Source organism: Danio aesculapii, chromosome 12 (assembly GCF_903798145.1).
Source record: "Danio aesculapii chromosome 12, fDanAes4.1, whole genome shotgun sequence".
Classification (NCBI taxonomy): Eukaryota; Metazoa; Chordata; class Actinopteri; order Cypriniformes; family Danionidae; genus Danio; species Danio aesculapii.
Window position 1 is genome coordinate 11,652,664 of NC_079446.1, and position 27,219 is coordinate 11,679,882.

The following is a 27,219-nucleotide window of genomic DNA, read 5'->3' on the forward strand; positions in this document are numbered from 1 at the left end:
TTTTTAGACCATTCTCTGTAAGAGATGAGAGATGGTGCGTGAAAATCCCAGTAGATTAGCAGTTTCTGAAATACTCAGACAAGCCCGTCTGGAACCAACAACCATACCACATTCAAAGTCACTGAAATCACCTTTCTTCCCCATTCTGATGCTCGGTTTGAACTGCAGCAGATCGTCTTAACCATGTCTACATGCCTAAATGCATTGAGTTGCTGCCATGTTGCGGCTGATTTGAAACTTGCATTAACAAGCAGTTGGACAGGTGTACCTAATAAAGGGGCCAGTCAGTGTATGTCCAATTCAAATAACTTTTTTGGTAAAAATAAAATCTAAACACTATGGTGGCTGAGAGACCTTAGCGCGCTGCAATTTAGGAAAACACACGCAATTACAAAAAACACCAGCAAATTAGGAAAAGATTTGACAGCATACGTGTTACAAATCCTCACAACACAAACACATTAAGAAAACGTGCTGCAAATTCTCACAATGCAACCAAATTAAGAAAATGCGGTAACACTTTATAATAACTACACACTATGAATCATTTATATGAATCATTTATATGAATTATTTATTTACTCAACTTCATGCAGTTTTGTGACCTAATCTAAAGTGAGGACTATTTATGCTTTATAAATCCCTTATAAATGACAATTAAAGACTTGGTTTCAAATGAACAATGATCTTTGCAATCTTATCCATTGTTTAAACATTGCTGTGTCGAAATACGATGTAAAATTGGATAAAACAACAACAATATAATAATTTAACAATATAATAGGATGCAATGTTTACAGTAATTTTATTTTAGATAAGGTTGCAGAGATTTCTTTTTCATTTGATACAGTTACATTTGTGTATCTTCAGATGAATAGAAATTAGTAAAGTCGTTTATTTTCTTTTTTCCTGTTTAGAATTTAACTGAGCCTTTAATTGTCATTTATAAAGCATAAATAGTCCTCACTTTAGATTAGGTCACAAAATTGGATGAAGTTGTATTAATAAAGCATTTATTAACACAGAAATTAACTATTAGTATATGCCTTAACAATAAGAATTATAAAATTTAATATGAATAGTTTATTAACTATGCTTGAATAACTGGTTTGTAAATAATGCAATACTTAATTTAGTCATGAAAAATAAATCATTAACAAAGTATGAATGTACAATTAAGCACATTATAAATGTGGTTATAAGTCAATAATACAGCATTTGTAGCTGCAGTTAAAAACTGTTTACTAACGTTTATTAATGTAGTTAATGCTTAATAGATAATGAATTCACAATTTTCTAATGCTTAATAAATGCTTCATAGCAGGGACATGCACATGCCCTCTGTCCTCTCCCTCCAATGTGTCCGTGCCCCGCCCCTCCACTTAGCGTGATTCACGTGACCATTACCCCCTCCCCTCACTTAGCGTGATTCCCGCGAGATTTGTGAGGAATGTACTCATATATGGTGAGCTCTGTTCACTCCAAAAAAAAAGATGTTTGCTGCTTGTTTAAACTACTTATTTAAAACAAGACTTTAGACTTTTGGGAGGACAACTCAATTGTTTTATGTTAAATCCACTTAAATTTGTAAAAACTACTAAAGCGCTGGTCAGATCACACAATCTTGTCAAGATTTCAGCACGATTTCCTTGACATAAGGTGTCGTGGGGAGTCGTAACGACAAACGGGCATTGTGACACAAGATTTAATCATCTCTTCTCGTGTAATGTGGCATAGTTCACGACAACTGATACCATGCCTGCGACTCTTCACGACACTAGCGTAGAAAATCAGTTTCTTCTCGTTCTTAACAACAAGTTCCGTCACGTGGGTGACACTGGACAATAGGAGCACATCAGTTCTCAGTTATACAGTATCTGTGGGTGCTGCCGTTAATGCGCGGGTCAGGTATTCAAAAAATAGACTGCATGTTGACCTATGGGTGGGTCTTGGGTGGATAAGATCCATCATTGTTTATATAAAATGTTTATATAATATATTTTTTTAAATATTAAAGTGTTTTAAGCAATTTTATTTGACAGACTGGCACAAGTATGCAGACATGTTCATTCTCACAACGAGTTTCTGAGTTCATTTCTCAGCTTTTGTATCACAAATATATATTTGCAGATGTTTTCATTTGTCATTATTTTAAAGATCACATCTTGAGCATCGGATTTTTCCTTGCTGCTGCTGATGTGCTCTCATTTTCTCCATCTTACTCATGGTTCAGGTGAGGGAGTGTTTAATAAGAAACCCATGGCTGGAAAATATACATTTAGATTTTAAAGAAAATATCTTAATATTAAAAAGGAATCATAAGTTGGATCCTATCCATGTCGTAAGGAATGACCTTAAATAATGTAGTTTTTAGCTGTCAGCAAGCATCAGTGTTTATTGAGGTTGAAATAAGATTACACAAAAATTGAAATTGAGATAAGAAATATTGTTATAGCAACACTTCTGACTGCTTTGGGAAATAACGCTTGTCGTAGACGTCACGGAATGACTGATCGCGAAGGAATGTGAAGTCTGGCACATTTGTTATCCACCACAAGTCAAGATTTTATCAAGAAAAGAAATCGCATAATCTGAGTGACTTCCGTAAGTAACAATAAAAATCGTGTGATCTGACTGAGGCTTAACCGGGGATGACCGTTAACTTAATCAATCTGTGTTGGGACAACATGAAGGAATTGTGTAGCATTTTTTGCAGTGAATTGTGTAGCATTTTTTTGCATTGTGTAGCATATTTTACAGTGAATTGTGTAGCATTTTTTTTGCAGTGAATTGTGTAGCATTTTTTGCAGTGAATTGTGTAGCATTTTATATAGTGGATTGTGTAGCAGTTTTTTGCATTGTGTAGCATTTTTTGCAGTGAATTGTGTAGCTTTTTTTGCATTGTGTAGCAATTTTTTGCATTGTGTAGCATTTTTTGCACAAAAAAAAAACACTGGGTTTCACACAATCGATTTGTGTTTGGGCAACATAAAGGAAATAACCTAGTTTTAGCTCATTTTAAATAAGTAGTTTGAACAAACAGCAAACATATTTTTTTGAGTGTAAAGTGGATTAATATTTATCTAATATTTATACACATTTTGTTTAAGTTTATTGTAAAACTCCTATTAATTCCAAACTCCAAACGAATCCCACCAACTGCACCATGTTGCATATTTATGCTTGGTTTTTAAAATAGCACAACTGGGGCAAATTTTGCACATTTTGGTTTATTTTTTCTAAATTAAGAGTTACTCACTCTCTACATAGACCTGACATATGGCATAATAGTCTATTTCAGAGTTAATACTAACTTACCCAGAGGAATAGACAGATGTCAGAGCATCCAACGCAATCTCATGGCTATTTGTAACTTTTTGATTTAGTGGCTAATTCGTATGAATTCGTACGATCTAATTCGTACAATTTAGTACGATTTGCTCATCTCCCAATGACGGTTGGGGTTAGGGGTGGGGTTAGGTGCCACACCTCTTTTTTAAAATCGTACATTTTCGTATGACTAAACTCGTAAGAATTAGCCACTAAACTGACAAAACGTAAAATACTTACGTTTCCTCGTGAGATATGGCTGGAGCATCAGGTGTTGAGTCTGTGACTCCAGCCACTCACAGCCTTTTTTAGAAATGGCAAGGGTTTTCAGCATATTCATGAATTCTATAATCATTTTAAAATATCATTCAGATTGGGAAAAAATAAGAACATGAAAAACTCTTTCTGAGGCCTTTTGAGTGAATTTCATCCAAAAATTCATCTCCTTTATAAGATTACTTAATAAATGTAATGAAATGTGTCGTTTGTGATGCAGATCATCCCTGTAAATCATTATGAGAAAGTACGGCATTGTATTGTATGACTAACATTTGTGATCATCTAACGGCTTGAAGCAGCACTGAACTGAGAGTAGCGCCCCCTGGAGGAAGATCATCAAACTTCTTTTGCTGACTTTAGGAACAGGCCATTATTAATTTGCCCTTATGTCATTTCAAACCCACAGTGTGCTATGGTAATGAGCCGACGGGTTTGATAAGTGTGGCCCGAGGTGTGTTTGACTCCTGCTGCAGACAGGACAGGAGTCGCACTGTGAGTGTATACTAGCAGGATGTGTGCTGATGTCCGCAGGGCCTCTGTGTGCAGGGATAGGCGGTAAGAAGAAGAAGAAGATGATGTACTTGACCACCAAGAACGCCGGTAAAGACGACTGCTCCAGCGCATGTGTCGTATACTCTCGTTCTCTGTTGTGACTTTTGTTGAAGTCTGTTTGTTAACACATTTCATGATAATGGGTTCACAGTCAGTTCCATTTCAGTAAAAGAAGAAATGCATTTGTTTACTGAAAGAAAATGAAAGCTGTGGCACTGCTTTCTCTAGGAAAAGGTCACTGTACAAAAATATCTGTTAATTAACCGTTTCCGTATTTTCTGATTCACAAGTGTTTTCCGTTTATTTACGGTTATGAATTGGATTATGGGACCTTGATCTCTGCTATGTTTACTTTCGATGTTGAAAATTCAACTCTACAGTTTAACAAAGTGATTTTTATGGACATTTTAATTTGAAATATTGTAATGTATAAGAAATAATATATTAATTAGTCTGTGAAATAACAGACGTACTGGCATTTAATCACAAGGTTTTGTGTACCGTAATATACACCACCAACCCAGGCAGTATATCACTTTAAACTATTAAAATTGTTAAAGTTTTTCTCAATTGCTTTTGCTCAATTCTTGATTTAAATTTCTTTTTGAAATAAGTTTAGATCTCTGAACAATTAGCTTATTGTTGACGTCCGAGTGGCATTTCTTATTAATTTAAGCAAACTGCAAATGCTTTGGCGCATGTGTGCAAACAGTAAGTACAGTTGTCGTTTGGACAAAAACTAATTGCATATGCCTTGTTGACCTAAAACTGATGAGTCAACTCTCATTTAAACTGTCAAACTCTTCACAACTAAAATAATTTTTTTATTGTGTAAGCCATCACACTCAAAACAGTCTATTGAATTATCAAACATTTGTATACGCGCATGTTTATGCCATTAATATCTGGTATTGACATTGTTCGTAATGTCTGAAAAATTGATAATTTACCTCTAATTGCAATACAATTTGCATAACCTGTTTAACCAATCAAGTTTGGGAGCATGTTTACAGCACAATCACTAACTTTGAATGGAGAATGGAGAACTTCCACTGTCCTGAACTGCAGCAAAATGCTTGTGAAAGAGCAATTGGAAGACATGTAATCTAGCAAGGCCAAAAAGAGCGACAGGATGTCCGCCAAGAATACATTTTTTCATGAATGCTACTTTTAGTGTTTTTTAATTATACAATACTGTATAATGGTAACTCTTCAACTACGGGCACTTTTATTCTGTTCACACTTAGCTGATGATTGATTATAAAGCTTGTTTGGCATGCTGTCCCGGGAGAGAGCCATGAGCTCATAAGATCCTTGAGCCCGGGGCTCCCTCCTGTTTGCAAGGCGAGAGGGGAGTTTGAGCTCAGGTAGATCTCGAGAACTCCCCTGCTGTAGTTGAAAATGAACAGATAGGGATTTCTCTTAAGAGATACCTGTTTACTAGGAGCATGTCTATGGTGCCTATTTGGATTAGTCAATTAACTTAAGTTGCAGGTTTTTGGATGGTGGAAACCCACATGAGCACGAGGAGAATGTGTAAACTCCGCACAGAAACATCGGCTGGCTTGGTAAAGACTAGAACCAGTGACGTTCTTGCTGTCAACAGTGCTAACGACTGGGCCACTGTGCCACCCATCTAGGAAAGGAGGATGAGTAGGGGTGGAAGGGGGATCAAAACGATGATGGCTGTTATATGGAACTTAGGGTATTTATAGTGGCTTAGGAATCGTCTGATTGGTGAATCATAAATTGAATAATGCGGGGTCATCTGAAAGCAATCATAAGCACGTCATCCTCTCGAAATTAGTTTATAAATAAACTTCACTTGATCATATATCCAAAAATATATATATTTTTGTTCAAATTCCTTTTTCTTTGTCAAACTATCAATAAAACCTACTTTAAAAAAATTACAACCTTTCTATTATATTTTTTTCATATTATTCAACCTCCTTTTAGGTTTCAAAATCACTGTTTTCACCTTGTCGCACACCCAGAGTTTTAAACTTCAACAATGAAAGTAACATTTTAAAAGATTATTTATCTGGTGTCTATTAATGTATCTTAAATAAGCACTAATTAAATAAATTAAATATTTTATAGTTATTAATGTGAGACTATTATCAATATAATTTTTTATACAAAATATAGCTGTCGGACAATATCAGTGTCATTTCCACCACAACACTGTAATGTCGCTTTAAAAAGTTTGTGTGAAAGATTATTTAAGTGTTTTCTATGAAAATAAATAGTGCCATCTGAGAACATGTTCAAGATGGAGGGAATTTAAATTCTTAACAACACTTAAAGAAAATTCAAGGTAAATATAGCTTGATAAGGAAATACATTTATTCTATGTAATTTCCAAACATGTTGTACCTTCAAAGATATTTTTAAAAACCAAACAAAATTAAGGTAAATAAGAGTGTTTTGTATACATGAAAGACTTGTATCAATTCAAAGCTAATTGGTGAAGCTATTTTTCATTTTTTCACAATAAAATGTCATTTCCACCACTGTCATTTTCATCACCACACACATTTAAAAAAAATATTTTAAAAGTTCTCATCACACATTAAAAGTGCATTCACAATGTATAAGTTCATGCTCTATTTAATATACAAATTCAGTTTATTTATTTTCTAATAAACTCTTAACCATATTAATATTTAATTTTAGAGTGTGACAGGTGTACAATTCAGCACACAGCTAATTTATTTCATTGACAAATGTATAATTATTACATATATTGTGAAAAAATTGGTTAAACTAGATACAAAAATGGTCTTCGACAATGTTTGACTGCCATAATTTATTTCATTGGAAATAAAAGCTGTATATTGAGATGTGGTGGAATTGACATTTGTTTAGTTCACGATGGAAAAAATGTTTCTCTTATCTAAGTTTGTCCTCTTACAGATCTTAAAACTATATATTTTTAAAGATTTAAACCTTTTTTCCATGGTTGACTGTCCTGGAGAAAAAAAAACAACTAATCATTTTGAGCAGTGTGGCTCACACAATGACAAAAACACTTTATGATTTGGTGACCCTGGCCACTACTAACATGATAACTAGGTTTTGAAGCATGTATTTTAGATAAGTAACTACATTTTATAGACATGCAATAAAGTTCTGATGTTCCAGCAAACAGTTTTGAGATTTGCACTCAAAGTTTAGAGAATTCTATGACTGTTTTGAAAAATGTGCCAAAGCAATTGAAAAAAACTGTAATCAACTTTTAAAACTTTTTTTTAAGGTTAAACATTGTTGAAAGAAAGATTAAAGTCCCATAATGCAATTCAAAAGCATAAATAAAATATAAACACACGAGTCACAAAATACAGAAAACTGCTAATTTTCAGATATTTTTTTACAGTGTAATTATACATTGATCAAGTCATAAATTGCAACACAGTAAATGAAATGATCACATTTTAGTATTTATTCATTTAAAAGGCTTATGGTAGACCAAAGCTAAATCTGTTTAAAATGTTGCAATTAAACATGTGTTTTAGGCGCACATCACAATATATCCTTTAAATGTAATAGTTTTCAGAACAGATTTATGGAAAGGGGTATAGTTCATCCAAAAATAAATACTAATTCGTTAGTATTAGTAAGAGAACAGTTGAACCACTGAAGCCACATGGGATGTTTTGACTGTTTTTGGATTCTTTCCTGGACTTCACGAGACCATTGGTGTCTATGGATGATGAGGAGCTCTCAGATTTCATCTAAAATATCTTCATTTGTTTTCTGAAGATGAACGAAGGTCTCAAGGAATTACATCAACATGAGGATGAGTAATTCATAACAGAATTTTTAAATGTAGTATTGGTAAAATCTTATTATAGTAACACTGGTGGCTGGTAAGTCAACTGTAGCAAGCTAATTTACTAATTTACTGCAATCACTAATCAGCTAATCACTAATTTACTGCAGCAGATGAGGTCATTCATTCATTTCCTTTATTAATCTTGGGTTTCCACAGCGGAATGAACCGCCAACTTATCCAGCACATTTTATGCAGTGGATACCCTTCCAGGTGCAACCCATCACTGGGAAACACCCACACACTCTCATTCACACACATACACTACAGACAATTTTAGCTTACATAATTCCCCTGTACTGTGTGTCTTTGAACTTGTGAGGGGAAACCGGAGCACCCGGAGGAAACCCACGCAAACACGGGGAGAACATGCAAACTCCACACAGAAATGTCAACTGACCCAGCTGTGGCTCGAACCAGCGACCTTCTTGATGTGAGGTGACAGCACTACCTACTACGCCACCAGGTCGCCCTGAGGTCATTCAACTACACAATAATACTTGGATTATGTAATGTAATGTGTTTATATAGCGCATTTATCGTGTAAGGCCATACACCCAAAGCGCTTCACAAGCATGATGGGGTCTCTCCACACCACCACTAGTGTGCAGCATCCACTTGGATAATGCGATGGCAGCCACAGGACAGCGGCGCCAGTGCCCTCACCACACACCAGCTATAGGAGTGGAGTGGAGAGATTGAGTGGATGCAGCCAATTGAGTGGATGGGGAAAATTGGTGAGGGCGGATGGAGTGAATTTGGCCAGGACACCGGAGTTACACCTCTACTGTTTACGAGAAGTGCCATAAGATTTTTAATGGTTTAACATCTCATCCGAAATACGACACCCACTGACAGTATAGTGTCCCCTTCACTATACTGGGGCATTAGGACTCACACAGACCACAGGTTGAGTGCCCTCTGCTGGCTCCACTAACACCACTTCCAACAGCAAGCTAGTTTTCTCAGTTGGTCACCCATCCAGGCCCTACTTAGCTTCAGTGAGTAACCGGTCTTGAGCTGTAGGGTGATATGGCTGTATTGATTAGAATGTATGATTAGAAAGTATGTTTGAGAATATAGGTTATATAGATCTGACAGTGTTTGAATAAATCCCTTTGAATTCACATGTCATATCCTTTTGATATTCCTGAATAAAAATCAGTCTACAGGCAATTAAACATTGCAAGATATTTTATGATAACAAACAACATGGCTTATACTTCAGGAAAAACTAGGACAATAGGACTGAAATGGAACTGATCAATAATATATGTGGTTATAGCAGATTAACCAAAAAATGAGATCTGATAATTTACCATATTATGCCAGAGTTTGACCGGCATGAGTTGAGGATCTACGAGGAAGTGGCCAAGGTGCCTCCATTCCGCAGGAAGACGCTGGTTCTGATTGGTGCTCAGGGCGTGGGGCGACGCAGCTTGAAAAACAAACTTCTGGTGTCAGACCCGCACCGCTACGGAACCACCACACCCTGTCAGTGCATTCACCTTTGTATTCCTGATTTATGTTGTGATAATTATGAAATATTCATCATGTTTTAAATGAGCTTCTTGCTGGATTCAGTAACTTCTTTTTAACCTGCCTCATATTTTGCTGTGCACAGACACATCTCGTAAACCCAAGGTGGATGAGAAGGAAGGGCAGATGTACCTGTTCATGTCCCGCAGCGAGATGGAAACTGACATTAAATGTGGTCGCTTTCTGGAGCACGGGGAGTACGATGGAAATCTGTATGGCACCAAGATCGACTCCATCCATGAGGTTGTGGACTCTGGAAAGATTTGCATTCTGGATGTCAATCCACAGGTGCTCTTTTCTGTGTCCTGTGTGTCTATATGTCAGTTTTCTAGCAATGCAAATAAAGATTACAGTTATAATATTTTGAATAGGGTAAATTGGTTTGTCATTTTATATGCATATCAACATTTGTGAGATACAATCAGTTGAAGTAGTTTAAAGGTGTTTATGGGTTTTAAGGCTTTTAGCTATTGAGTAACTTTGAATTTGATGGACATTTCTTTACTTTTAATCATAGCTACAGTGTAGAGTCAAATTACTCCATTTGAATTTACAGTGCTGCTATTGTGATGTATTTTCTGGTAAATATGGGCAATTAAATATGTAATCATCAAAATAAATCATCAAGCTGTGGAATCAATTTATCTTTCAGATGAATGTCTGACTGGGATTCTCTTTTAGTGTTTTAATCAATATTAAATCAAAAGTCATGTAGATTCTGCTACAGAGAGGGGCCATAGTGGTAATATTAAATTCATTATTTGTTTCATTTTTACTTTTATTTATGTATACGCCCATCTCGTATGTATTTGCCCTTTTTCCTTCAATGAAAACTAAAAGCGATTTGTAGCTAAAACTGTGGTGCTTGGAGATTCATAAAATACAGTTCAATGACTACCTGGATAAAACGGATACACATAGATTCTGTTGTTAAGATTGATGAGCTAGACAATGGTTTTAGCTAAAAAAACAAACAAACAGTCTTTTACTTCCTAAATAAAACAGTAAAAATAATGCCAATATCCAACTAACTCAGCCAAGACTCGAACCAGCGACCTTCTTCCTGGGAGGCAACAGTGCTAACAACTGAGCCACTGTATCACCCTTACTTTTTGTTATTTTTTACTTTATTATATTATTAAAGGAAATGTGTATTGTGTTTAAGGGGACGTCTCTACCTGTTTTAACTGACGTTTAATGTGACCTTTTGTTTTTACAGGCACTCAAAGTTTTGCGGACAGCTGAGTTTCTTCCATATGTGGTGTTTATCGAAGCTCCAAACTTTGAGGTTCTGAAGGACATGAACAGATCTGCCATTGAAGCTGGTGTTGTGACTAAACAGATGACGGTAAATGTTTTTCCTTTGAGAGCTTAAGTTTTCGACCTTAAAATAATGTCTCTAAAATATATGTGGAAAAACAACTTTAAACTAGCTGAATTCTGCTGCTACCAGATCTGCCTTCTGTTGCCTGAAATAAACTTGAAACTTTGGGTGAGCAACAGGTTTTTGCAATAAAAATAGCAAATGACCAGTGTGAAAAAAACCAAATTAGCCTAGTAGCAATATAAACTAGCCTAATAATAGCAAAACTGCTACCATCCATTCAGAAAAATACATATTTTTGATTACTGTATGCATTATAAACAGGTTCTTCTTTGAGACGAACTGCATATTAGTATCCATAAGGATTCGGTTATCATAATTACAGTTTTTTACAATTGTTTTGCCACAAATTTCAGAACTCTGGTGTCAATTTTCAAAACTCTAGACACAAAATTCACAACCATTGCCAAAATTGTATGTTTTTGCAAAACTCTGAACTCTTTTTTCAAATGCTTGGATACAACACACACAAGTCAAAGATACTTTGTTCATTAAACTAAGATCACCTATTGAATATAATACAATTAAACATTAAATTGATCCCATTTTAAATGCAACTCAAACACTACATTCGAAATAAATGCGTATTCATTTCCTTAACATGATGTTATTATCAACAGCTCCAAGCACTCAAAATGATAAATAACTGTTGCATTACTCTTGATGTGTGGAAACTGATGTACAATATTACATGTTTAGATGATGAAAGTTTTAGGATAGTTACCACAGTAGATGACCCAACTGTACTACATTATCTATAGATTTCATCTTTATTCATCCTTATTCCATATTTATGGTTTCTTTGTTCCATCCATGTACCACTTTTACAGACAATGTTTTCATATTTCACATTACTGTATGTAAGAACCCAATCACAGCAGACCAATGTCAGGCATGGATTCACATTGACAGAAGGTTCTTTTCAAGATTTTTGAGTAAGGAAAATACCACTTTGATGTAGAGGAGAACCTGTGACCAAATCAACAAGACCAGACTGATGGAAACACAGATCTCAAAATAGAAATCTGATATATAGAAATATATCCAAATTGCATATGTGACAGTAGTTTATATGAATTTTACATATATAAAATGTGTCATACATGTCAAAATATTCCTTTTTTTCAACTATTAGAATTAAAAATATGTACATATATGTTACGTAAATATATTATCTATTATGTTATATATATTACCCCTACAAATATATTACCTATAATTTGGATGTGTCCATATGGCTGTATATGAACACACGCACGCACGCACGCACACACACACACACACACATATACATATACATATATTTATATATATATATTTTATTTATATATATATATATATATATATATGGCCAGGTGGAGTTAGCCAAAGATAACTGTGAGATGAAACAATCTGATATAGAATCAACACTAACATGAGTGCCATGGCAGACTCAAAAAAGCCTAAGAGGATTTTGATGGAGGAAGCAAAAAAAAAGCGAGAGAGTGATTTGGACACATGGCTGAATGTAGATTTTTATCAGACGTGCTTAAACCCTTAGACGTTGACAGCTGAAAGAGCCAGGCTGCCATGTGATAACATTTGTTGAACAATGTAGTGTTACACAACACACGCTGTTTTACATGGTCGTGGAGATGGTTTCCAAACAAGTGTCAACTTAGGCCCCGTTTACACTAATACGTTTTAGTTTCAAAACGGCATTTTAGGATGAAATCAATCCACGTCCACACTGGCATTTCACCTAGCATTTCTGAACAGATCTCCGTCCACACTACACCACTGAAAACGCACATCATGAGACCACACACTCTGAGCCCTATCATACATGCGGCGCTATGTAGCGCAAGGCGCGACGCAAATGTTATTTGCTAGTTTCAGCTCGACGCAAGTGTCATTTTGATGTTTTGCACTACGCTGTTTAAATTGCAAATACATTTGCGCTCATATGTGCGCCCATAGGCATTCTGGTCTAAAAACGAGGTGTGTAAAGGCACGTTGTTGCGTGTTGAGGAACTAAAATAGATTACTCAATAGACCAGCTGAGAGCAGGTCTAAAGTCCAGCGCAGCGCGTCAGTTGTGCACCTCGCTTAAACATTACTTAATACACACAGGATGTACAGCAATATGCAAATATCTTTACAAATGAAAAAGCATTAAAATGTTACAAAAATTAATATTTTCTGCATAAATATAAAAACCACTGCCTCCATGTCTTCTTCGCTCCGGGTTTTTTTTTTTTGTTTATTCACAACAACTTTTGTATAATGTTATTGTTATCGTTAGTTTTATTTATTATACGCATATTTATATTTCTTTTAATAAAAACAAGCTTAGATTTGTCCACCTGTCAGGTTTTGGACCATATGGGGCATAGGACATGTCTTTGTATTTGACCACACTTCGTTATTATTGTTTTATACATCTGTTGGAAATTAGAACTGAATCTAGAAATAGTTTTGAAACAAATCTTTGCACCTGAACAAACAAAATTAATTATGTAGGCGTATGGATGTCTTCAGTGGAGAGTATACAACACGGTTTTCTTATCCACAAAAGAGTGAAAGTGAAAGTAAGGGCCGAATGGATTAAGCTCCTCTTGCTGCAGATGCTGTTTAACTGTTTTCTTAACTGTTTTCGTGTTCAGTTTTTCCACTTACAAAGTCCGCCATGTAAATAGCAAATGCACCTTGGAGTGTCTACACTGTTTAATACAGCAGTAATATATATGAACTGTACCCTTAATTTGACCCGCTCAAAGAAAACACTCTTTCTGAATGTATCAAACAAAACTCATGCACAGAAGACAGCATGAGCATTTATAGCAAATAAACTAATGCAAATATTCTCCCGCCTGCTTTTTAAACGCTGACAGGCGAGGTCTTACACCCCTTTGATTGGTTATTGTCTTCACCTTCTCAACCGAAAGGGCTGCTATCGGCTTTAGAAATGAAAGCGTTGTTCACTGATGGCGGGAAGAACAGCCGCGGTTACAGTCTATGTATGTATAATACGCGGTTATAATCACGCGGTTAATCTATAATAGACACAGTGGAGAAAACTTGCACCTCATACACGCCCAGGTCTGGATCCACAAGTATCGCTTTAACAGCCAAGAGGAGATGAACAGTTGAGTCTCACAATATATCTCTGTAGTAGTGAAATAGCGGCTCGTGTGCTGTGCCGCCTTCACTCGCCCTCGCGCCTCCGTCCTTCGCCATAGTATTGCGACACCGCACATAGGAGATAAATGACGTCAGTACGTAATAACCTGTTATGATCTATTACTGAACCGATATCGACCATTTTGATACCTCTAGTAACGAGTAACGATGCAGCTCATAAAAAATCTATCGGAGTAAAAGTATTAAACTCATCGAAAATATGTACTTAAGTAAAAGTGGAAGTAGGAGAAAAAAACAATACTCCAGTAAAGTACAGATACTGCCTTTTAGTACTTAAGTACAGTAGTGAAGTAGTTCTACTTCGTTACTATACATCTCTGGACACAACTGACTCAAAGGGAATGGGAGAGTAGACTCTGATTGGTTTATTCTCAAAACACACCTATAACTCATTAAAAGAATATGCTCAACCCTGTTAGACCATGCGCCGCAACGCAGAGCGTGTTTTCCTATCTTTAAAATAGCAAAAGTGGATTCAGACATGCCCTTAATGCCTTTTAGACTTTGCGCCTAGACCATTAAAATAGAGCCCTCTGGCTTGCACTAAAGCGTATGCGCACATCTATGCTCCAGGCAGTCAGCGGGTAATTTGAGCACAGGACCCCAGGTGAGAGCTGTGCACATTTGACGGTTCATCAAGAATCTATTGCTGGATCTAATCTCACTATATTTGTTAAACGTGAGATTTAATTTATCTTGTTGTCTAGATCTAACGACATATTCCCCGATTTGGTCTTTTGAATCTATTACTTGTTCTCAGGTAATGTGTTTTGGCTGAGCGCAAAGATAAGTTAATATGTTAATTAATGTAACCTCGTACACTAATTCTGCACATTTGACTGATTGCTTGCCTTTATTTCCTGTAATGTATAAACTTATTGTACGTTTTACTTTGATAATGGCCACTATTGATTATTAAAACTGATATTCAACAAAAGAGACAGGGTATGTTTTGTATTTTCAATGAGAATGAAAGAAGGCAGTGATGTTATAGGCTCCGTTTTGTTATAAATATGCATACAGTGAAGATGAAGTCATAGTCATATAAATATGCAGCTACACGATGATGAATGATGTTATAAAGTAGCCTACACTGTTCCCTTTGAAGATTTACCCGACATGTCCTCTGGAGTTTGTTTTCCATATCAAACTTGTGAAGTCTGAACTTACAAGGAGAGAATGCAGAACTGAACTGTGTGTAGGCTACTTAATATTGAGGAAACCAACCAACCAAATGTCTGCAGCTACGCCTCCGTTTTCAGATGTCTCTGTTCTAACTGTTTAAACGAAAACATATTAGTGTAAACGGGACCTTAAACTGGTTTTGTCTGGCATATTTTTTCAAAATTGTTAAAGGCTATTGCACTTCTCAACCACAAGGAGGAGCCACAAGAGAAAATTACAAAGTGTATGTTTAAAGTCTGCGTGAAATCAAAATCGACAATGTTTTTTCTGCTAGTGCACATTGTTAATCTTTAGGTGAGCAATTAATCTGTGCAAGTTAATCCACTGAAAGAAATGTTTATTTTTGTAATCTTCAATCAAAGTTTGACTAGACCCTTTTCACGATGACGTCACCACTTCCCTCTATCAGGCAACGCAGTGTATTTTAGTTCTGTTTTACCTTTGAATGAATGGGAGACCTCTCTGGAAAATTTACAACTGAAAATATGAACATTGCACGTTGTGATTTACGACTATTACAGTACTGTGCATGTGTCCGAATGATTGTCTTTCAATACCGAACTGCTCTCTGAGTTTGAATATGATTATGTTTAAGTTACTTAGAATACTAATAAGCTATTCCTTATCAAGGAAATTATATCTTATTATACCTTTTCACTTATCAATTAAGTTTGTTTAGTTAAGTTTTATTTTATCAACAATGGATTTATTTTTACTTTGATGCTGCTATGAATATTAATTTATATTATTTGTTATGTGTAAATGTTCCAGCATGTGAAAAATTCTTCACATATACCTGGTAAGTATGTCGTCTATAAATTATTTATTGTTTACTGATCTATTAATATTTTGTTCAGTTGAATGATTTAAGACAAGTGTCCCACCACCACCTACTGGGTGGTTTTAATTTGATATTAGTGCTACCTCTTATTTAATAATGTTACAAATAATTTCATAATCTAATAATACTGTATTAAAATGCCGTCTTTATGGTGTTTATAATGATTTTGTTTGACTAGTAAGAGTCACATACAACATTGTTGTTATATTTCATTTAATATGGACATTAAATAGACATAAATGTTTTATGTTCATGAATAAAATACCTCTACAGAAAAAATGTCAGAGAGCTGAGCAGTAGAATGTGAATAATATAATAATGTGTGTTATGAATAAGCTGTCTACTGTATAAAAAAACAACAGTAAAACACCCACAGTTTTATTTATTACTTATTCTTCAGGACACAAAAAATAATAAAAATAAATTGGTAACACTTTATTTTGATGGTCTATTTGAGTATTAGTAGACTGTCTGCTTAATATCTGCTGATGCTGCTCCTTTAACAGACATTTAACTGAGTATAGGAAACTTTGCAAGTACATGTCAACTTACACTAACCCCAACCCTAACCCTAACCTAACAGTCTACTTATGACTTATGAATGAGAATTAGTTGACATGTAGATGCAATGTAACCTAAATTCAACAAACGGACCATCAAAATAAAGAGTGACCAATACATTTGACATAAAAACATGTTCAGCCCCCGTGTAAACATCTGAATTCTTTATTTTACAAATGCTGACAAGTACATACCACATACCAACTTCATCTGCAGTAAAGACAGCAACACAAAGCAATAGACTGTTTAAAGTCCCATTTTCTTGGTTCAAATGATTTTTTTAGATGTCAGACATCTCACCTTGAATGCAGACAACAAAAAACAGGCGTAGTCATCGTATACATAACTGTAGTAAATATACAGCTGACTGGGTGAGTTCTCAATGGGGAGTAGTGAAGGCGGAAGTATCGATACACTGAGTAAAACCGGACTCCGTGTGATGTCATGTGAAAAGGATCTATTTGCTTCCTGTGGTCTTTTTCTGTTGACATCAGTTTGACTGCTTCAGCCACAACCCCTCTTACCATTAGTTTCCTATAAGTGAATGATGCGCAATAAGAAAGCATACCTGTCAACATTAGGATGTGAAAATAAGGGATATGCCCACCATAATAAGGGATCCCCCCCTACCCCCCCTAAAATGCACACATCTAACGTTATAATGGAAGCATTCGATTGCTTTCCTAATTTTTCTGCTAATTTAGGACGAAATTAGTTGTGTTTGAAAAAAAAAAACACCAAGATCGACATTTCAGATATTATTATTATTATTAATTATGTGTATATGTCTGTTTAAACACACACCCAAAACCCAAACTTCCACTTCACTTCAAATTGCGTGTACAGAATCTGTTTGGGAAACAGCATCCATTGATCACTATGGAGTGCGTCAGCTGACAGTCATGCACCGCTATATGACTGTTTTGAGGATTGCATATGAAGGGAAGACGGCACCTGTAATGAAAAGGAAAGGGAATCCAGACATTTTTATATTTATTTCAAAGTGTTTTTATGCCTAAACAAAGCGAAAGCACAGAACAGACTCATGTTTAAGAACAAAGGGCAGCCCCTGGTGGTTTGGAGGTATGGGTTGCGTATAGGGAGGATTGGCTCTTTAATGTTTATTTGCCACCCTTCAGAGAAAGACTGAAAATACGGGCAAATACCTTCATGGGATGATAGCGGGATAGAACTGTAAAATACAGGAGAATCCAGGGAAAAACGGGAGGGTTGACAGGTATGAGAAAGCCCCGCACCCTACTCAATAATTAATTTCAGTTGGAAGTACATCAACATACTGAAATAAAAGTCTCAGCACAGAGACTTTAAGAATTACTGTTGTTGTCTGAATGATTGATGAACATTGGCGATTTCTCTCCGATTCTTCCCAGGATTCAGAACTGAAACGGACGGTAGACGAGAGCGAAAGGATCCAGAGGGCGTACAGTCACTATTTTGACCTGAGCATAGTGAACGATAACCTGGACGGAGCGTATCGCAGCCTCAGACGGGCTCTGGACAGACTCAACACAGACCAGCAGTGGGTTCCCGTCAGCTGGGTCTTCTAAGTCTCCTCACAGTGGCCAGAGCTCCAGGTAACTGCTGTAATCTACGTGAACTTGCCTGTTCCTTCAAATTTTTGCACAAAAAAATAAAATAAACATGACAATACAACACAAAGCTAGATTATTATTTTGTAAAGAAGCGAACTGATCTGTATATCTGTATTGTTCTAAAGGAGTTCTGTACAGTGCTGTATGTTTGTTATTCCTGTGAAAGTAGGGCTGTATATTTGTATAGAGACTGTAGAATATGTTTTAGCACCCTACGTTACGCTGAAGATATTCAGAGCCATGTTGGATGTATCGATGCTGTATGATTACATAGTGTTTTGCAGGGATGGTTTCGTTTTGATGTATCGAACGCAGAACTGAAGAGTGTTTTGGCGTGTCTACGGTTGTCATATTCCTGTGCATGTTCTGGTTTGTTTGTATTCTTTCTCGTAACCTTTGTTGGTACTTTATATTTCAGTTTAAAAACAGCAACAATGATGTGTATTATTTGATTAGTCTGATGGACTAAAGTAAAAATAATCAAATTTTATCATTCCAATCCAGCAATTCTAGAATCCTTCACTGTGATCAATCGCAGCGCTCTGCAGTCATATATTTTTCTATAATGACGCTGTACTGTATAATTGACCGTTGCCCAAGGGAAGTGATTTCCTACATAGCTGTACTAGTTTCACCAAGTCTCTCATGTGGCTCCACACTCTTTCTTCTCAAATAATAAAATACTATCAACTCAAATCAAATCAGTAGTTCATGTCTATTCATTAATTGTATTGTATTTAGCGAATATCACAGGGCGTCACGGTGGCACAGTGGATAGCACGATTGCCTCACAGCAAGAAGGTTTTCATTTCTGTGTGGAGTTTTTGTGTGGAGTTTGCATGTTCTCCCTATATTGGCGTGGGTTCCCTCCGGGTGCTCCGGTTTCCCCCACAGTCCTAATACATGTGGTACAGGTGAATTCAATAAACTAAATTGGCCATAGTGTATGAGTGTGAATGCAAGAGTGTATGGATGTTTCCCAGTGTTAGTGTGCAGCTGGAAGGGCATCCATTGCGTAAAACATATGCTGGATACGTTGGCGGTTCATTCCGCTGTGGCGACCCCTGATGAATAAAGGGACTAAGCCGAAAAGAAAATGAATAAATTAATTAATTATTACATAATAGGCTGTTTAGCTTCGTTGGGCCATTGGTCAGGATCGGTCCGACTTGTTACATTTAGAATGTCGTCGTTGTCTGAATAGAGCACTCTGATTGGTTAGTCAGCAATGAATCAAAGCGCAAGAACAAAATTACAAAACAAAAGTGATGCAGCAAGTAAACAATTCAGGTCAAGAAGGATTACAAAGAGCCCGGCTGTAATTTTGCTACATTTCTCAAATATTTGCAAACATCTGCATTTTTAGATTGTCAAGACATATTTGCACAAGCGAATCCCTCCCTGTTGACTGATAATATACTGTGATAATGGTAGGAAATGCTGCTTTTGTTTTCTCTTTGCACATGTGGGTGGGAAGTAATCTGTTTTTTTTTTCACTCAATAAAACACATTGATGGAGTGATGCTGTATGTCTAGTGTTTCCGTCTGGTCCGCGTCCTTTAGAAACTCCAAACACCGACCAGCGACCACACATAAAGCAAAACCGTGTTAAGCTGCTCATGTGTTTGCCACAAAATGGGCAAAACATCCCTCGACCACAGTCCATGTTCGGTCACCATAAGCTTTATTTACGCCATTCCACTGCACAAATTTACCGTACTCACCAACAACAACACTTTTCCTCGCGTCACTCCCAGTGTGTGGGACATTCCCTTTCCGTAAGGAATCTGTAATTGTAAATTTGTTTCGGGACTTGTAAATGTGTTTTGCGTCTTGTTAATTTTTTTCTAAAATATAAATTAGTTTCGTCCTTGGTAAAATAGTTTTTCCTATGTAATTGTGTCTTATGATGGGTAAAAATGTTTTTCAAAATGTAAATTTGTTTCGAGCTTTGTAAAAGTGTTTCACACTTTGTAATATTGTTTTGCACTTCCCGGCGACTGTAAGAAAGAGTTCTGGTTGTCAATTACATATTGAATATTTAATACAAGTGTTGCCATGAATAAGTCAACAGGGAGGGATTCGCTTGTGCGAATGGTTCAAAAAGACAAATCCTCCCAAATCTGTTCTTGAATCTGTCGGCTGTTGTCCGTTTGGTGTGTTCACGCACTGCTTTTTGGTCCAAATGGGATGAGACGTGAACCAACGCAAGGCGACAACAGTTGGTTTTCATCATTTGTTTGGTGTCGGTTTGGTGTCATGGCCTTAAAAAGGGTGGTCCACTACGAAATCATATTTTAAACTTTAGTTGATGTGTGATGTAGCTGTGTGAACACAAACAAAATTTCTGAATGTAATATGCTCAAAGATCAATGCAAAGAAAGACATTGGCTTTTACAGAGATAGCTTAGAAAAGCCTACAGTGAATGAAGTTTGGGGACTACAAAAAAATACGTCTGGGTTAGTGAGATCACAAACGCTTTAGGTTACGCACATTCACCGTGCGATACAACCCGCGCAGCGAAGGGGCGTGGCCAGAGGCTGTTATAGCAGAGAAAGCTAAAATGTCGTCCAAAAGCTGCTATTTCCTCAGAGCTTGTTCTGGTTCTGTATTTGGGTTTCTAAAGGAAACGACACAAAGAGAAGTGCTTACAGCTTAATTTTAATTATGTTCCAGAGAATTAAAAAAATATATAGCATTTGACAAAGGAGAGCTTCCAGAATCTCTCCCAGTTCAGTGCTGGATTCAGCTAAAAATTCCTTCAACAATAATAGAAGAAGTTGTAGATTGTGAGCCACAACCTGTAAGTATTTTTATTTGTTAAAATTGATCAATTACATGCACAGTTAAGCGTTAACTGTATGTTGTAGCAAGGACTTAAACAAGGATGTAAATAATGGGAAACGCTGTTTGTCACTGTTAAGAATTTAGCAACTTCATATTTGTCCATATTTGTCCGATGTAAACAGCCACAATCTTCTGCAGCGCTGCAGTGTCTCTCTCTGCGGCCGCTCTCCATGCGTTCAACATCTCAAATAACAAACTCGCAAAAGATATGTGAACGTTTTATATTACTTAGACATGCTTATTCCGAATATATGTGAAAGACACTTGTCAGATGTTATTTTAGAGAACAGGTGTGAGGTTCATCCTTTTCATTTTCTGTCTGACTTAGGTTCAAACTGATACTGCTAACAGATATCCTAACTGACAGTACACAGCAGAGGCAAAGCGCGTGCTTGTAGGGGCGTGATACTTTAAATGGTGATGTGGAGCCGATTTGCGAATCACAGCACATTATGTTAGCTGACCAATCAGAGCCTCTTGAGGGCGGGCTTTCGGAGGAACTAGAAAATATGAGTCATTTTTTATGTTAGCTGAGTAGCGGTATATAATCAAAGTAAGATATTTAAAAAGTAACATGATTTTTTTTACAAATGAAGCATGAACACACATTGCTTTGCATCTTATAAACACGACCAAGCCTTAAAAATACACTCTGGACCACCCCTTTAACACACAATTCATTAAACATTTCTTCATGTTCTCGCAACTATAAACACAATCGTAAAACTATGCACCAACTTGCACAGACCTCACATTTGCAAGTAAAAACACATATTGGTGTCAAAAATATTCTCTTCAAACATTGGCCTCCAATGATACAAGAACCTAACAAATACAAAGACTACACTGGCTAGAAAACACCAGTGAGATCACCTCAAAACACTCACTAAAACCTTTACCTGCTAGTCTAGAATCAGTGCTTGGATGAATGGACAATTAAATACAAGGACAAGCATTTAGAATGGTTTTGTGTTTTTAATTACATGGCTACATATACATATTTCCAAAAATAAAACAAAATAATAATAATAAAAACTTGTAAGATATTACAGATGTAAACTGCTGTAATAGAAACTATGAGTATGAACTCAGTATGCATTAAGAGTTTACGCTCAGTAAACAGTACACAAAAACTAAAAGGAAAAAAAATACACTAATCAGCAGCACATCTCTGGGAAGGATCGGCCCAGGCAATCGCCTCTCTCTGTTCAACAAAACGACAGTAGGCCTAGTGGAAGAACAACTAATACTGTAATGAGCAACAAAACAAAGTTCTTTTGTTCAATTTCTACAGCATGTGATAGAGTATACTCAGAAGATCAATGGCAATTCACTCGTCTAAATTTACAGTAAATATATACCTAACATTGTATAAATACCCTATAGATTCTATCACAGTGTCTTTGGAAAATACTCATTCCCTTCTATAATGTGAATTTTAACACATGCATAATTGTTCTGCATGTGATAGTTTGAGTTCATTATATCATGCGTTTGTGTTTTCTGATAGAGAAGATGGTTTAAAGGGGAACCTTTTTTACAAGATGTGAGATAAGACTTTGGTCTCTCCAGAATGTATCTGTAAAGTTTCAGCTCAAAATACCCATCAGATAATTTATTATGTGATGTAGAATATGCCCATTTTGGTGTCTGAGGACTATGTAGCTGTTTTTGTAGCCTGTGGCTTTAATGCAAATGAGCTGCTTCTCCACGCCCACCGCTCAGACGTATGTGTCTGCTTCACCTGCGTTACGCCAGATAAACAGCAGTCAGTGATAGAAACATACGCAGAAGAAGCTCGCGAGTCAAAAATACCAAGTAAGTACATTTGATGTCTTTGTGGTGGAGTTTATTCACGCCTTTCTGAAATGATGAGTCTCATACAAATGCCGTTTTCAGTACACACACACACACACACACACACACACACACACACACACATGTGCGTTTACTGACACCATGTGGCCGTGGTGAATATAGGTTAAGAATGTCATGGCGGTTTTTCTCTCTTTATTACAAACATGCTCTGTTTTTTAAAAATGTTTTAAACTTGAATAATGAATTATTAATGTGCAGCTGATCACAGAAAGTTGTAACATATGTTTTAATACCAGTTTCTTTGCAAAAAATGTTTTGTGTACATGTGTATACATGTTATTATGGCACCAGTCAATCAATTCGGTGGAAAACCGCACTCCTACATCACGTTGCGGTGGGCCTCAAAATGGGAGGGATTTGGATCCTATTTTAACATCAGTAAATTTAAAAAAGAGACAGTCTATACCTACACACAGTTCTGTCCAAACAGCTTCCAAAAGTTGATTTTCATCCCAGGTTTAACCCTGTGCAAAATTAGGGCATTTTTATATAGAGTTTTGTAGGTTGAGAAAACTGGAACTTGTGAATTGTGATTTGAGTTTTAAGAACTGAATTACTGCTTTGGGAATATAACGCCAACTCAATCAGTAATAGTGTAAATTTGTCAATCAAGACAAAAAAAAAACTGTAGGCTTATCCAGCGATTTAGCCCAGCAATCAAATTTGCAATCACATTTTAAAAAATTGTGTGTATTATTTGAATGTACGCAGCCATCCACAATTTCCACAAAAAATCATTCAAAAGAACATTCATTGAAACATTTACATTAGAAAATAGGTGCATTGAACTGACCCTGTCTGACCAAAGATACTTCAAAACATTTCAGAGTATTCAAAATAAATCTATATATGTCTCGTCACACATCATGAGGTAGTTCATAATGCAGTTTTTAACATTCATACAGAGGTATGTGAAGGGTTTAACAACAAAAGACTAGCTCCATCTGCAAATACATTTAGTTTCTGACATTGACAAGAAAAAGCAGCATATTAATGTGACAGTATGGGTATTTTATGCATGATTAACATAAAAAGGGACATTTAGTATTAAAGGGGACCGATTATGCAAAAATCACTTTTATAAGGGGTTTAAACACAAATGTGTGGCAACAGTGTGTGAATATAACCAGCTTATAATGGTAAACATTTACTAATTCTATTGTTTATAATCACACTTTATAAATATAGTCTGCTGAAACACTTTGACTGACGTTCTCCCTTTATACGTGTCATCAGAGGGGGTTAGCCCCGCCCATTAGTGACAATCTCTCCTTTGTTAGCATAGGACGTTAATCTTGTTTTTAAATCTGCCACTATGCTGACACATAGGCATTTCTAGCTCTGCCCTCTTTTGAAAATAGGGCTGGGAGCACAATCTCATTTGAATTTAGGGCAACATTCACCAAACAGCATCATTTGGATCAAAGCCTAAAAGGAGCAGTTTAAAAGAAATATAAAACATTATCTATGTAATATTTTGAGCTGAAACGTCACATACACACTCTCAGGACATTAGAAACTTATTTTAAATCTTGTAAAAAGGGACAAAATAGGTCCCCTTTAAGGGAATGCACAGGATGTTTAGTTCAGTCTATACTGATCAGTTATATCTGATGTGCGGTATTCATAGAAATTAATATGCCTTATTTGTACACACATTGACTCTGAAGGAATTTTTTAATTAATTTAAATAAAATAAGTTATCGAGGTCATGGATAAACTTCAGACGTGCTTCAAAAAGCAATAAAAGTTTGAGTTTTCACGATAAGAATGATGTCTGACGCAAAAACCGTGGGACTCTTGCATAATTGCATAACAGACTTTGCTATGAACCTTTGGTATGAACTTTGAAACACAATTACAGACATGTAAAGATAAACGGCATCGTTCTGTTAGTTAAGTTATTTAGACACACCTACAAGAAGTGCATGCAGTCTATTGTTGCGTGATGTCTAAAGGTGGGCTGTACGGTGGAGGAGACACGTAGGAACTCTCCATCTCTGAGTCGGCAGTCACTTGAACATCAGAAATATCTAGTTTAAAGCTGGCCTGGAAGACAAAAAGATGATTAAAGGGTTAGTTAGAGTACCATGATGTGAAGTCAAAATAAAGTTCCTGGGACTATTATTAAAGTATTTTTAATAGTTTCCCCTACTTGATTTTTTGTTCACACATTTCTTTTGCAAAATCAGAAAGTTTCTATAGGTCTTTTTCACATGATATCATCGATGACGCATGAAATTCAGATGAAGGGGAGGAAGTGATTATTCAAACATTGGAAGCGCTATCAGAACATCAAAAATTTCTGTTTTAAGTTGTTTATAATTGTTTAAATTGGCCAAAATAAGAAATGCCAAACAGATTTTATAGACTTTCAAATGTTTTTGCTCATAAAAGGGGAGAAAGTTTAAGATAAAATGGAAGAAAAGGCGCATGTTATAAACATTTATTTAATACATCCATGTGAGCAAGCTTTTTTTGAACACGATAATTCGTTTGACAGCATTAATAAAGATTATATTCAGGCCTAGCTATGTGTATAAATATGTTAATGTGTTATATAGAGTAGATAGATTTGCTTATCCCCCAATGATAGTACGATTTGCTTATCCCCCAATGATAGTACGATTTGCGTATCCCCCATTTTCGTATGACTGAACTTTGTACAAATTAGCCACTAAACTGACAAAATGTAAAATAGTTACATTCCTCGTGGGATCAGGCTGTGAAGGTCTCAAGGGTTTGGATGGAGATATGGGTGAGTAATTAACATAATTTAGAAATAAAGAATAAAGAACATAATTGAACAAAAAATTCATAATGACTAATAAATAAACGAAAAATAAAAAAAATAGTAACACAAAAGAAATGGATACAGCACATTGATCTGAAGAGCTGCGCATCCATGTTTAATTTTATGTTTTATACACACGATTATGCTGTTGTAAACGCAATATCTAATACACTAAGCCAACACACGCCTCCTACCAGTGCCGATATACAGCCACATTGCACTGCTACAAGTGTGACATTGCCCATGTAAAAATTAACTGTATTTTTGTATAAATCCCTATACATTACACTGTATTACTTAACTTGAGGAAGATGAGTAAACACATGATGCCTTAAAAGTGACAAGTGGGCTTTAATTTTAAAAAGTGAGTAAACCTGTTATAGCTTGGAACTATTGAGTTTACAACTTTATTTGTATAATTATGAACATAAATATAAGACAATTAATTTACTCAGATTTTAAAGTAAAGTCAATTAATCACTTTTAAGAAAGTGAGAAAAGCCATTGATTTTAAAGTCAGCTAACTGCTTTTTACAGTGTACAAGCATAAAAAAGTTGTTGATACAACGTTGTATTCAGTTTTATGAACTCAAACAATCAGCTATGTAACATTTGCAGCAATTATTTTTCTAAATAAAGTCAACTTATTGAGATTTTTTGTCATTCCAATACATGCGTGGACATAAAGTGGAATGAAATGTCGTGTCTTGCATGACCACGGTGCTAAATAAATAAACTTGCGGTGATGCGGTGGCACAGCGGGGAGCATGTTCGCATCACAGCAAGAAGGTTGCTGGTTTGAGCCTCGGCTGGGTCAGTTAGCATTTCTGTGTGGAGTTTACATTAACAAAGGTTCAGAATTTGTCCCATGCATGAGCTCATTTGTCCAAGCGGAATCCTCTGTTGGCTGTTGCTTCTGCATGACTTCAGCTAATCAGTTTTGGCCAATGCTAACAAATATTTTCAGTTTATAATCTGACATAAGAGAAGTCATCCTTCGCTACTGCATTGTATTTAAACAGAAAACATTTTACAGGTAACTTTTATTCCACCACAGTCCAAAGACATGCTATATAGTTGAATTGAATAAACTAAATTGTCTGTAGCGCAAGAGTGCTTGTATGAGAATATATAAATCACCAAAAAAAGAAAATTTACAATGGCAGTTTTTCCAACATCGAACAGTCCTCTCATATCATTTATAGTTCAGATAAATTTTGCTTAAGCGAATATGTAAAGCTTAAGTTTGTAATTTTTGTCAAACACCAGTGGTTTTGGGGCGGAGCTATCTGTGCTGAACTGAGCAATAGAGCAAAAGTGTTTGGGAAACTTTGACAGAGAGACATTTTGTGGTTTACTAAATCTTGGACTTTATTCTTGAAACAAAAAATGAGCAA

General features: G+C 36.0%; 1 protein-coding gene across 3 annotated transcripts in view; it reads left to right on the top strand.

Moving 5' to 3' along the window:
* Positions 1 to 19,003, top strand: part of mpp2b (MAGUK p55 scaffold protein 2b) — an 88,947-nt gene extending 69,944 nt beyond the window's left edge. For 2 of the 3 annotated variants that reach the window (XM_056469790.1, XM_056469788.1), the window contains 5 exons: positions 4,141 to 4,209; positions 9,329 to 9,490; positions 9,621 to 9,823; positions 10,755 to 10,883; positions 18,081 to 19,003. In XM_056469790.1, coding sequence (XP_056325765.1) covers positions 4,141 to 4,209; positions 9,329 to 9,490; positions 9,621 to 9,823; positions 10,755 to 10,883; positions 18,081 to 18,257 — 740 coding nt within the window. In that variant the 3' untranslated portion in view covers positions 18,258 to 19,003. The remainder of the gene's footprint in view (positions 1 to 4,140; positions 4,210 to 9,328; positions 9,491 to 9,620; positions 9,824 to 10,754; positions 10,884 to 18,080) is intronic. The other variant, XM_056469789.1, reaches the window with a different exon arrangement.
* The last annotated feature ends 8,216 nt before the right edge of the window (positions 19,004 to 27,219 follow it).